The 11,962-nt window shown below is 40.0% G+C and overlaps 1 protein-coding gene across 1 annotated transcript in view; it reads left to right on the top strand.

Moving 5' to 3' along the window:
- The first annotated feature begins 1,883 nt into the window (after positions 1 to 1,883).
- The window catches only part of LOC104957836 (collagen alpha-1(XXVII) chain A), a 46,187-nt gene continuing 36,108 nt past the window's right edge, over positions 1,884 to 11,962 (top strand). Inside the window, exons 1-4 of the mRNA XM_010785512.1 lie at positions 1,884 to 1,931; positions 2,358 to 2,402; positions 3,483 to 3,540; positions 10,782 to 10,813. Coding sequence (XP_010783814.1) covers positions 2,382 to 2,402; positions 3,483 to 3,540; positions 10,782 to 10,813 — 111 coding nt within the window. The 5' untranslated portion in view covers positions 1,884 to 1,931; positions 2,358 to 2,381. The remainder of the gene's footprint in view (positions 1,932 to 2,357; positions 2,403 to 3,482; positions 3,541 to 10,781; positions 10,814 to 11,962) is intronic.

Below are 11,962 nucleotides of genomic sequence, written 5' to 3'. Positions count from 1 at the left end.
TTGCATAATGGAGAAATCACTTCAAAGAGCCTTAAAAGACTTCAATCTGACTTCCTTCAAGCCGTTTATGATTGTCTAAATACGGTCAGTTTTGGAGAGGCTCTCGTAGTTGTAGTAGTATACCTGTTTTTGTATTTATTTATTATTTATTTCCTCTCAGCCTCTGTGCCCAATTAACCCTCCGCTCTGTCATTAGGAGCGTCACCGTTAAATTAAGCTGGAGTGGGTAGATGCAAATTCACTTGTAATTTGTCGGAAACACGGATTAATGCTCAGCGGAGCAGAGAGCAGAGCGGGGTGACGGTGAGGACACATTTACAATTCATATTAGGAGAAGAAGAAGAGGAAGAGGAAGAAGTGTTTTTTTGTTGGTTATGTCATCAATCGCCTAGCAACTAGAGGCTGTGGAGGTCCTGTGGAGAAGAGGCCGAGGAACAAATGATGGCACTTACTTTGAATGTATGAGAGAAAGTGAGGTGTCTGAAGGAGATAACAGAAGGTTAGCACAGTACTGAGTGTCTTCTCCAAAACAAGCTTCTTTTTAAATCCTCAGGAGTCTTTAAAAAGTTATTTATAAATCACTAATTTCCATGAAACCATCCAAGGTTAAACAAATATGTAATATATATTTTTTAAATCACAAAAATAAGTTGGTTGAGGAGAGACTGATGATGCAAACTCAACATATTTATAAAATAATAATTATAATAATAGAGTTCATGAATTAAAATTCCTCCAATTGCTCTACGATTTCTTGTATTTTTCTTTTTTTTAACGTTTGACAGATATGAGAATTACTCAGTTATTGTTAATTATTTTGCCCTTAATTATAAAGTTGTCACATTTTAATAATTACTTTTATTTTAATAATTACCCTTTTTTCTATAAACAGGCATTTGTTTTCCAAAAATGTTGGAATTGGTCCCAAGAAAATCCAACATGTGTAATATGTGGGTAATTGTTAAATGTAAATTAAATTAAATTAAATTATAAAGTAAACCTCACAAAATCCATGAGTTCATTGCAATTACACTTCATTCATTATACTCTCGCACACACCTGCCTAAAACGCCTCCTTTGGACTCCTTTGTTTACTTTCCAAACATAGTGACACCACTATGTAACACTCACGCTCCTATTGGCTAGTGCTCCAACACATTGTACATCTCTAAGCGGTTGACCAATCACAACAGAGCTGGCCAGCTAACCAATCAGAGCAGACTGGACTCTGGTTTCAGACAGAGGGTGAAACTTCCAAACAAATGTAATCAAGTATTTCATTAAATCAGAGTATAAGTCCTTTATGTGATAGGCTAAGGGGCGGGACATCTCTAAGCGGTTGACCAATCACAACAGAGCCGCTACACAAAGGGTGCTGGTTAGATTCTCTCATCTCCCATAAATATGCCATCATCCCGTTCCTGAAATTCGTTCCTCTACCCCGACGTTAAATCTTCTCCAGTGCCGTTTGTTTACACACCTCCGCCCCCCTCACCCCCTCATCCATACTTCCATTACNGGGGGGAGAAACGAAGACAATAGGACTAATTCACAGTGATTATTTATTATTGAAGAGATGTTCCTTTTGTTATTGTTGTTGGTGCATTTAAATGAACTTGATTTAAGTTTCCATTCACGTAAAATGGTACTTGTCGTACATATTGATGTATCAGTTATACAGTATGAATCTAAAGTGATAACACTCAGAGGGGCATTTAGTTCTACACTTCGGATACTTTTGAGCTAAATCCTAGCCTCAGCTCTGTCTCCCTCTCTGAAACTCTCTCCTCCTGCAGAATGTGTGTTTGTGGTACTGTCATTTTGATTACCTACCCCACCACTCTCTCTCTCCCCCTTTCTTCCTTCCCCCTCTGCAGGGAGAGCATGGTCCAGTCGGAAGCCCAGGTGCCAAAGGTTATCCTGGCAGGCAGGTGCAGTAAATCCTCTGCTGTGACTGGTACTGTAGTAGTCGAGGACATAGTGAGGGCAGAGGGCCAACGGTATTAGGTTATGTTTAACAGCTGACCTGCAGGAAAATATTTGGATGAAAAAGTCAGAATAATATTTCAAAAGAAGCCACCATAAGGCCAAAAGGGTACATTTATTGCACAAAATCATCTCCAGTTTACTGGCCTGTTGTTGATTTATAGGTTGATCCTGGAAATAATTTAACATGTTTTATAATCTGGTGGAATTTCTGATGTGTTTGATAGACTGTAGGTTACATATTTGAACGTGCAATTCCATAATTTTGCACGTTGACTATCATATTTACAGTGTATTTGAGGAAACACTATTTCAGGTATAAATATAAACCAGTAAAGGCCAAAAATCAAATTCCTCTCTTTGTTTTTCAGGGTTTACCAGGGCCTATAGGACCAATGGGGCCTAAAGGCGTCCGGGTAAGTTAACTCAGCGTCTTCCCTATACAGTAAATGTTCTGCTCAACTTTGATTTGATCTAAAGTCTAAAGGACTAACATGGAGCTCTGACAGGACCTGTGATCAAGTTAACAGGCCTGACAGCTTTCTGACACTTTGTATTACGCAATATTTATAGAAGAGTTAAAGGCAGAAAGTTGTTTGCTTAAAGGTTGCTAACTGTTGACATTTTGTGTTGTTAAACTGCTGCACGAGGAATACACAAAGTGCACGCATGTATAGAAGCATGCATGCACCTCTGCACACATGACACATTTATGACTCACAGTGTGCACCACTATTAATAGAATGCTCGACTAAGGAGCCTTCAGTTGTAATGTAAACCTTGTGTTACTGTATACGCTCTCTGAAAGACTGGCTGTTGATAAGCCTCCGCACACAAACACACACCCTGAAGGCACACATTCAAAGAACACACGCTAGCGCACACAAACAGGGATTTTTATGTTGCTTTCCAATAAAGGTTCTTTATCAGCTCCCCTCGGCTGCTCCGAAGCCCCACCCCCGCCCCCGCTGACTGGAATTTCCTGTTTAAGCTCCGTATGAGGCCCTGCTGTCTTAAGGAGGCATTCCCGTCCTCTCTCTCTCACTGAGCCACCTTTCCAAATACTCTGTTTTGCAGTAATCTCCATATTGTGTGCACGTAAAAACCACTTGCCTTTTACTTCCTCCAGTGTTCTACTTGTTGTGGTGTGTGTACTTTTGTCTTCCTATGTGTGTGTGTGTCTCCCCCTGCACCAGCAGCTCACTGTGACGTCCTGCTGTCTTCAGAGATCCCTGGCGTGAGGGTATGTGCCCTTGGACTACATCGTGGAAGCCAGCACCATGCAGTCCATGGGCATATACACTTGCCTCATGGCTTGGTTCTTCATGGAAGTCCACCCTATCCATACTGGATCCCCCGGCCCCCTGAAACTCAGCCCTTATAGAGCCAATGGGAGTTACTATTCTTCTTCCTGCTGCTGCTTTTGTAGTGTCTAAATACTCACATCCCATGTTCCTGTTCCTCCTATCTCCTCTTCTTCCTCTCCTCTCCTGCAGGGTTTCATTGGAATCCCGGGGCTTTTTGGCCTGCCTGGGGCCGATGGCGAAAGAGTGAGTTCTTGTAAAATGTGTATATTCTACATAAACAAATGACATCAGTAATTTATTCTGCAGTATAAGTAGCACAACTACTGGTTAGGAATACTCTGCTAAGGTAAAAGTCCTGCATTCAGATGTTTACTTAAGTAAAAGTACAAAAGTATTAGCAAAAATACACATTTTGCGGACCATTTTAGAAGTTTGTATATCATATTACCAGCTTATAATTATTGATGCATTAATATATTCATGTAATCTTGCAGCTGGTAAGGGTGGAACTTTTCTTATGCTATATGTACCGATGGGTAGCTGGGGAATTTAACCAATGGATGGATAAAGTTTTAAATACAGAGTATCAGCTAATGGAAATTCTTGAGTAGTTTATAAGCAATTCCCTGTAATGAATGTACCTCTGTCCAGCGTTTATATTCTCTAAAGCACAGTCAATTATTGCAAAAACCTCCAGTGACCAAGTGAACCCGGCTAATGGGCCCTGTGAGATGAAACAGTGTCTCTCTTGCTGTTTCATTCAGCTGTCTTGTTGTTGTTATAATGTTGGAAACGCTCCCCAGCTGTCGGGGATGCTGCTGTACGGGTTTGTGTGGGAGTGTTGATGACTCATATGATAAAAGGCCCCTCTCAGAGCCTTTGAACTGCCTGAACTCATCCCGGCCTCCCCCTGCTGCACAGCCTCTAAAACATGCAGTGATGAGCCTACATGCTGCAGGAGGTTGTGTCAGGCTGTAATCAGGACCTGTTCATACCTTAGCTGCACATCAGACAGTCTGCCAGCCTTCTCCCTGGAGGGGCCGTGTTTATTTAACATATATATATAAATATATGAGATGGAGGCCTAAATCCCTCATAATAAGCTGGGAAATATGGCTGCAGTCAGCTGTTCCCCACATCTGCTGCTGCAGCAGCTATAGTGTGTTTTGGGTGGGCTTTAATCAGCTATGCTTTGATTTTGATATGCTTTTTACATAATGTCTGTCTTCTCTGTGTTTCTACCTTTCCTGAACCCTTTCCTTTTTCCCCCTTCTGCTCTGTTTTCCTCTCCACCTCTGCTCTCTCTTGTTTTGATTTTCAGGGCACTCCCGGTGAACCAGGGAAGAGGGGCAAGATGGGTAGGCCGGTAAAGTTTTGTCTCAACATACTTTACAGATAATCTTTACAAAATGTGATGAACTGTGCTCTGCTGAATGTGAACGTGACTTCTGTTATTTTACTTTCAAAGTAGAAGATCAGCGCCGTCCTTAAATTAAGTTCTTAGTCGACTAATGCGGTTTTTCTACAAAGAATCATACAAAAGCGCCACTTTAAATCTTTTGTTTAGCAGTGATGTGCTGCTGAGTTTCTTGGAAATAAAATGCATAAAAAATATGTTGTACTAGGAGAAAAAGAAACCATTTACTGGAGTAATAAACGAAAGGCAACCCTCGATAGACAGTTTTGAGGAGATGGTGTAAGATATCAATCAACCTTAAATCAAGGGAATTACATGAACTACCTTTTCAAATCTTTAAAAGATATTCTTCTATTTGGGTCGTATCGAGAGCTGTCGGGGCAGAGACTCCTGCACCTACACATAAACTTTATGGGGTCTGGATTTACGTCAGCGTTTGGGCTCAGTATTTCCATGGCTGTTGGTTAGCTGCAGCAGAGGTGTGTGTGTGTGTGTGTGTGTGTGTGTGTGTGTGTGTGTGTGTGTGTGTGTGTGTGTGTGTGTGTGTGTGGAGTCCCAGCAGCCGCACGTCGGGGGCTTGGATGCGACCAGAAAAGGCTTTTGTTGGAGTGAATGGCTCTTGGTCCCCCCCAGCATGGAGCCCAGCCATTTGGAGGAAGTTGTTGGTTGTGTTATGCGTGTGCGTGTCAGATAGTGGTAAAAGCCAGTTTGACGGCCTGTTTCAGAAACAGTGTGAAGCCGTGCAACTCCATACTGAGATCATCCTGCAGCTGCTGCTTATTGTTTTTTCAGCAAATAAGTCATTTAAATATAAAAAGAAGTCTGTTGACACGCAAGCTGGTGTCCGCTCTGTGTGATGTTTTGCACTGTAACTTATTCTGTAATTATACAAATGTTTAGGAAGTAGTTGTGGGTGCAAATTCCCCATGTGTGAGGCTTTGGATCATGTGTTCGCTTGGGATGTGTGTGTTGTGTGTGTTCTCCACACTCAGACAGGGCAGCATCTTTGGAGTTGATGGCTGATTTTGTTTTTCAGACACTTTTCTGCAACGAAAACCTATTGAAGTCAATGATACAGCTTTGGAAAGGGTCATGCAAAACTGAAAAAATAGTCAATAAGTATTTATATGGACGAGAAGTCATCTTCTTGGATGATCTTATGACAGCTGCAGCACTGCTATTTCAGACAAATGACAGTGAATCATAATTTACCATTTAACATATCATTAATAATACTAATTATAGATTTAATTTGGAGGCACCTTTAAAGACACCATACCAAGCATAAAAGAAATACTCTTGAACTTAAAAATGACAGTAAAACTATCAGGATAAACCAAAAAAAGGCGTTTTACGTTAAAAAAAAACACATTATTTACCAAGTTTTATTCCAAACCAAGTAGAAGCATCATTTAAAATCCTGCAGGAGGCAATTTTAACTGCTACAGCCCCTTACAAATGGCCAGTATACACAAGTGGAAAACACACAAAAACACCATCATAGATTTTCAGTGCTCCTTCATGGAAAATGGAAAGCTAGGACACTTACAAGTTGATCCCCGAGAGATCATCCCTCTCCTCCCTGACGGAGGATAAAGAACAGAAGAAGCACCTGAACAGCAGCCAGGCGCTTTAATGGCTACACACACACACACACACACACACACACACACACACACACACACACACACACACACACACACACACACACACACACACACACACACACACAATCAGTCCAACATGTACCAAAAGAGTGATGAGGGATATATCTAAAACAGTGGATAGCCTAAAAAGTTTCCGAAGAGCATTGCCAAGAGTTCTGCATTTCAGCTTAACTTTTTTGGCCTTGTTTGGCTTTGTTTGCCTTTTTGAGGCTCATCAGTTGCAGTTTTTTCACATTAACCCGCTATCTGACTGCTGCTGCAGTGTGTTACTGAAGGTTCTCTAACAGCGTGTAAAAGCAGACATTTGACTCATCAAAGTGCTGTTCTTGGCAAAGCTATGTTTCCCACACTTGTCCTTAGTTCGTAGTACGGTTGCGGTGACAGATGTATGATTCATCCTTTGGGTCCCCGTCATGCTTCATAGATTTCTGTTGCACTTGTGCTTCCCTCTTTGCGCAAAAAACCTCTAAGAACCACAAAGCCGTCCCATGCCATCTTTTGGGGTCAATCCAAAATGTCCTCCAATGGCCAGACAGGAGGAGAAAATAAAAAAATGTTGCACTGTTACAGAAATAAATGCAGTTATATCTGAGTCGTTGACTCAATGCGTCACTAAATTGAAGGTTAGGAAAGCATACCATCAGTCACAAGGATTTATTATTGTTTGAATGTGAGGTTCGAACACAAAGACTTACATTCAGTCAGCAGATTCTATTTCTATAAGGCCAGCAACAGATTAAAATAAATACATGCTGTATATCTCAAACATCTTTACTCTTACATAAATAGCTGCTATTTACGGGAGGTACAGTAATTAGCATTTCTGGAACAATGTGTGGCGGCCGCAGCAGGACCACATTATGAGAGGTTCTGGATGCTCTGTGTTTAACATGGCCCTCGAGCTTTCTGCTGATGTGGTTTGTCTCTGCAGCTCCAACAATTGTTAGCAAAACTCAGATTAGCATCCTGTTTACTGCTAAATGGACAGAGTAATTACTTGGCTCTTGCATTTAGAAATACTCCAAGAAGTAGAACAGCTGGCTGCTGACACCCTACAACTGATGGATTTAATGCATATAATGGGGCACTTAGGCTCCTATTTTGTTCATATTTCATATTTCTTTATTTCAAATTTTATGTTTGACACAAATGGTCCTAATTGCTGTGCAATTACAGTAGCATCACTTTTGGTTATCTAACAGTTGGCGGCAGTATTTGTGAACATATAGTCTGTAAATCTTGACTGCATGGTTAAAGTGGAACAGGTTTATTCTGCATTTGCATGAGTGGTACTTTAAGCAATAATTTAAACATATCATCCTCCAATGAAACGCACGTTTTGGTAATTTTTTACAACAAGTTTCTTATTTCTGTGTTTAAGAAATGTCCGTTAGCATCAACAAAAAGTGCATTTCACTTTGATGACTTGGAAATAACAAAAATTTTGTTTAGTTTAGTTTGTAATATACAATAAATCAGAATACTACTTGTACGTGATATATGTTCCCCATCAGCTCCATGGAGATTTATGGTGTCTTTCAGATTATTGTTTTGCTTTTCTGGTCCATAACTCTACTGTTTTAGCAGCATGGAGCGATCTTCATTTTAAATACAAGCTCCTATACACTAGCTGTCCCTCACCAAACAGCCGTCAGACATGGTTAGCAACTAGCTGGTGGATTCAGCGCAGCATTAAGCAGCTAATGAGAAGATATTTATCTCGGCAGACGATAGAGACCAGCTGGAGACGCTGACAACCTCAAACGATAGCCGATAAAAACATCTGCTCCATTTTCGCTGAGTTTCTTGATAAGCAAACTTTTTCAATATTGAGCAATATACCAATTATTTTCTATAATATTCATTTGATCCACAAAATGTCAGAGAAAGTCTCATAGTATTTAAGTTCAAGGTGTTGTCTTTCCGTCTTTAATCGAACGATGTTCAGTTTAATTTGATATCAAATAAAAAGCAAGAAAATCTTGATAATTGCTGCAATTTTAGCATGAATAATTCTCTTCCACGGTTATATTATAACATATTGACTGTCAAAATAGTTGCCCGATTTTTTTCTGTTGATCGACTTCACAATAAGACGACAAATAGTAGCACTAAATTGTTAACTGACAAAATGGCAAAATCATTTATATCAAATGAATTTGTTTTCCATTTTTTTTTGTATTACATAATTATGAAACATGCACATTAAATAGACACATCTGATAACTGCATATTAGAAAAGAGCAATGGTTACGTAATGCAAGACATATAACAAAAATAAAGAATAGATTGTAAACAGAAAATAAATGAAAACATTATAAACTAGTTTAACAGAGGTGTTAATTAGATATTGCATGTTAAACAAAGCAGACTGCACTTAATAAATCAAATGGACCCTTTAAATGTAATGGATGTTGTGAGTTTGAAGTGTGTGTGCTGCTGAGAACATAAAAGCCTCTCTGTCTCTGTCCTCAGGGGTTTCCAGGGGACTTTGGGGAGAGAGGACCACCTGGACCAGATGGAGAACCAGTATGTCACACACATAACCAATACACACACACACACACACACACACACACACACACACACACACACACACACACACACACACTATAGAGCAGTGTTTTAACTCACACACCCCTGGGCCCTGCTGTTTTAGTGCTGACATTCTGGCCGTGCTGGTGAGTAAATCACAGGCAGTCCTGCTGTTTGCCTCTGTTTTTCTCTTTCATTTGAAGTGAGTTTTTTTACTTGAGACAAGTTTTACTGCAGTATTTAATTTCATCCTATGCCGATAATTTTCCTAAGAAACCTGCAGTATTAAGGGGGAAACCAATTAGCTGCCTTGGCTTTCAAATGCAAACCTTTTCCATTCATCAATATACACTGACCACCAGCACACACATGTGGCATTATTAGTGGGTCATGTCCAAGAATAGTAAATTATGTAATAGGATGCTTTTTTGAGAAATTGTTCCCAATTCAGAACTGGTAGGTCAGAAAAGACTGTTTCCACATGGAAGAAATCAACTTATTTCATTTGTGCATTTTCACTTTGTTATGATAAAGTCATTCTGGAAATTTAGCACTTCATCAGTCAGAGTGGTAAACTCTAAAATGGAAGCATAAAACATCAGCAGGTTCCTCATTAACACACTCATAAACATAAGGTGCATTCATGTTTGAAAGAAGACAAATCCTACTCTAAATACATCTTTCCTTAGCGCCCTGTTTCTTCCTTTTTTAGGAGAATGTCAATTATGCATTAGATCTCTGCATATATCCCTTTAATAATCTACTGGTTTATTAACTCCAAGGGGACATACTTTTATTTCTGCCATACATGAGCCACTTTTCCCTGCATTTGAGAAAAGGAGGTTTTGTGATTATTACTTCTCCCCACTGTCTCTTTTATTACAACTTACTTTTATTAGTTAATCATTAAGTATAAAAAGCATAAAATCCTATCTAAAACGTATCTTTCTTAGCAAAACTATATCTACAGCCATGCTTGCAGATCTATGTACTTCTACAATGCTTTGAGCTTAATGCTAACATCAAGCTAACATGCTGTTAATATATTTACCATTTTCAGCTTTCTCAGATTAGCATGTTAGCATTCTCACATTGTTAGCTAGCAGTAGAAATAACGTGCAATTGAGACTAATGGGAAAGCTAAACTTTTTGCAGGAATTTCGTCAACTAACAATGATGATAGCGCTAAAAGAAAGATAAAGGATCATTAGTTCTTTGGACATTTCAAAAAAGTGGTGCAACTTCATGGTGGTGCTAGCGGAAAAGCAAATAGTCACAAGGGTAGGGTTTGTGAAACCATGATTGTTAGTACCAGTTCTTTGAGGTATTTCACTATAGGCCTACTGTATAAGTGAAAACTTTGGCAAGCTAGTAGTGCTAAAAGAGAGAAGTCAGCAAATCGTGAGGTCACAGTCACTCATTCATCCTCTTAGGACCATGAGGATCTTTACAAAAGTCCATCTATCTCTTTCATTTTGGAGTAAGAACCAACCTGCAGATTTAAAACAAGATCATTGGGACGATGGGCTCACACACACACATTCCTCTTTCTACAAGTATATTGCACAATATTTTCATCAATATTTAGCTTTTGTGCATATGATAGTAAAACCTTTTTAATCTTTGATTCTAAAGGGTGTCACTCCTATACACACACACACACACACACACACACACACACACACACACACACACACACACACACACACACACACACACACAAATACATGCACAAAGCCCCTCTCATAAGCTGTGATGAACACTGACCCTCTCTTCTGAGCATGTTTGTTTTAAAAAGAGCCAATAACCCCAGAAACTTGCACCTTCTCCCTCGTCTCCCTCTCCTCTCTGAACAGGGTGATCTGGGAGCCCCCGGTCCAAGCGGAGTTCTCGGACTTATTGTGAGTAGCACTGTGTGTGTGTGTGTGTGTGTGTGTGTGTGTGTGTGTGTGTGTGTGTGTGTGTGTGTGTGTGTGTGTGTGTTCAGTCTAAACATCCTATTTTCCCAGACTCTTATTCCAGAAATACAAAGCTGTAAAGGACCGATTTAAATGAAACTGAACAGCTCAATTAATTCTCAATCCAGAATCAAAATCTAGTTTGTTACCAGGTACGTTTAAGGAACTGCTTTGGTCTACAGTGGGTCAAACAAACTGTAAACAACACAAGAAAAAAAGTTGTAAGAGGTAAAAAACCTAATGAATTAAAAAATATATATTTAAAAAAAGTGATTTAACATTAACAAAGAATAAAGACAAGTAGTTGCACCAAATTTGCATACACAAAAGAAACAAAAAAACTAAATTAGCTTTCGTCGACATTGACACTGCCAGCCACTATCTCAGCAGGGACTGTACACATATCTAAAATAGTGAAACGGATGGTTTTTGGAATGGATCGCAAAGTCTAAATGACACATCTTGCCGTCCCACTTCCTGTCAGGTTGAACATGACAGTGAGCCCCTGATGAATCAAACAGGCCTTAACGAGGCGTCTTGTTTTCCTCGTGAATCCCTCTCTTATTAGCTATTTCTGCACAGGAACTGTCACCTTGCCTTCCTTGCCTGCTCTGCCACATGATTGCGTGTGATTATAATGTGCCCCTGGTTTCTCTTGTCCCGTCTTCATCCTCCCGCTCTATTCTGGGCCCCCGGTGGTGGCAGCAGGCCTGTAATTGGAGGTCTGATTACAGCTCTGCCCCAGTGTCCTCTGAGTCCATCCAGCCGAGTGTTTACTGTACGAGACGCACCAGCAGAAACTCAGCTGCACTTCAGAGATATAAATATACAAACACCCCGCTCTAAAGACCGCACGCCTCAATTCTGGGTGAACACTGGATGCTCTTAAAGAAGTATTTAAACAACTTATCAAAAAGAAATATAGTGCGGCTTTCCTGAACCGCAGTGACATTTAATGTCTTCGATCCTCTCGAGAAAATAGCGTATTTCCCTCGACATTCTTGGGAGTTTTGCAACTGGGGTGGAAGTTTAAAAATAGTTTTAGGACACAACACCTTTGTGTTATCCTGCATTAAAATGATGCATGATGAT

Source organism: Notothenia coriiceps, unplaced genomic scaffold (genome assembly GCF_000735185.1).
Source record: "Notothenia coriiceps isolate Sejong01 unplaced genomic scaffold, NC01 NC01_scaffold00027811, whole genome shotgun sequence".
Lineage (NCBI taxonomy): Eukaryota > Metazoa > Chordata > Actinopteri > Perciformes > Nototheniidae > Notothenia > Notothenia coriiceps.
Note: the sequence above shows the minus strand (reverse complement) of the source record. Positions and strands in the feature narration are given on the sequence as shown.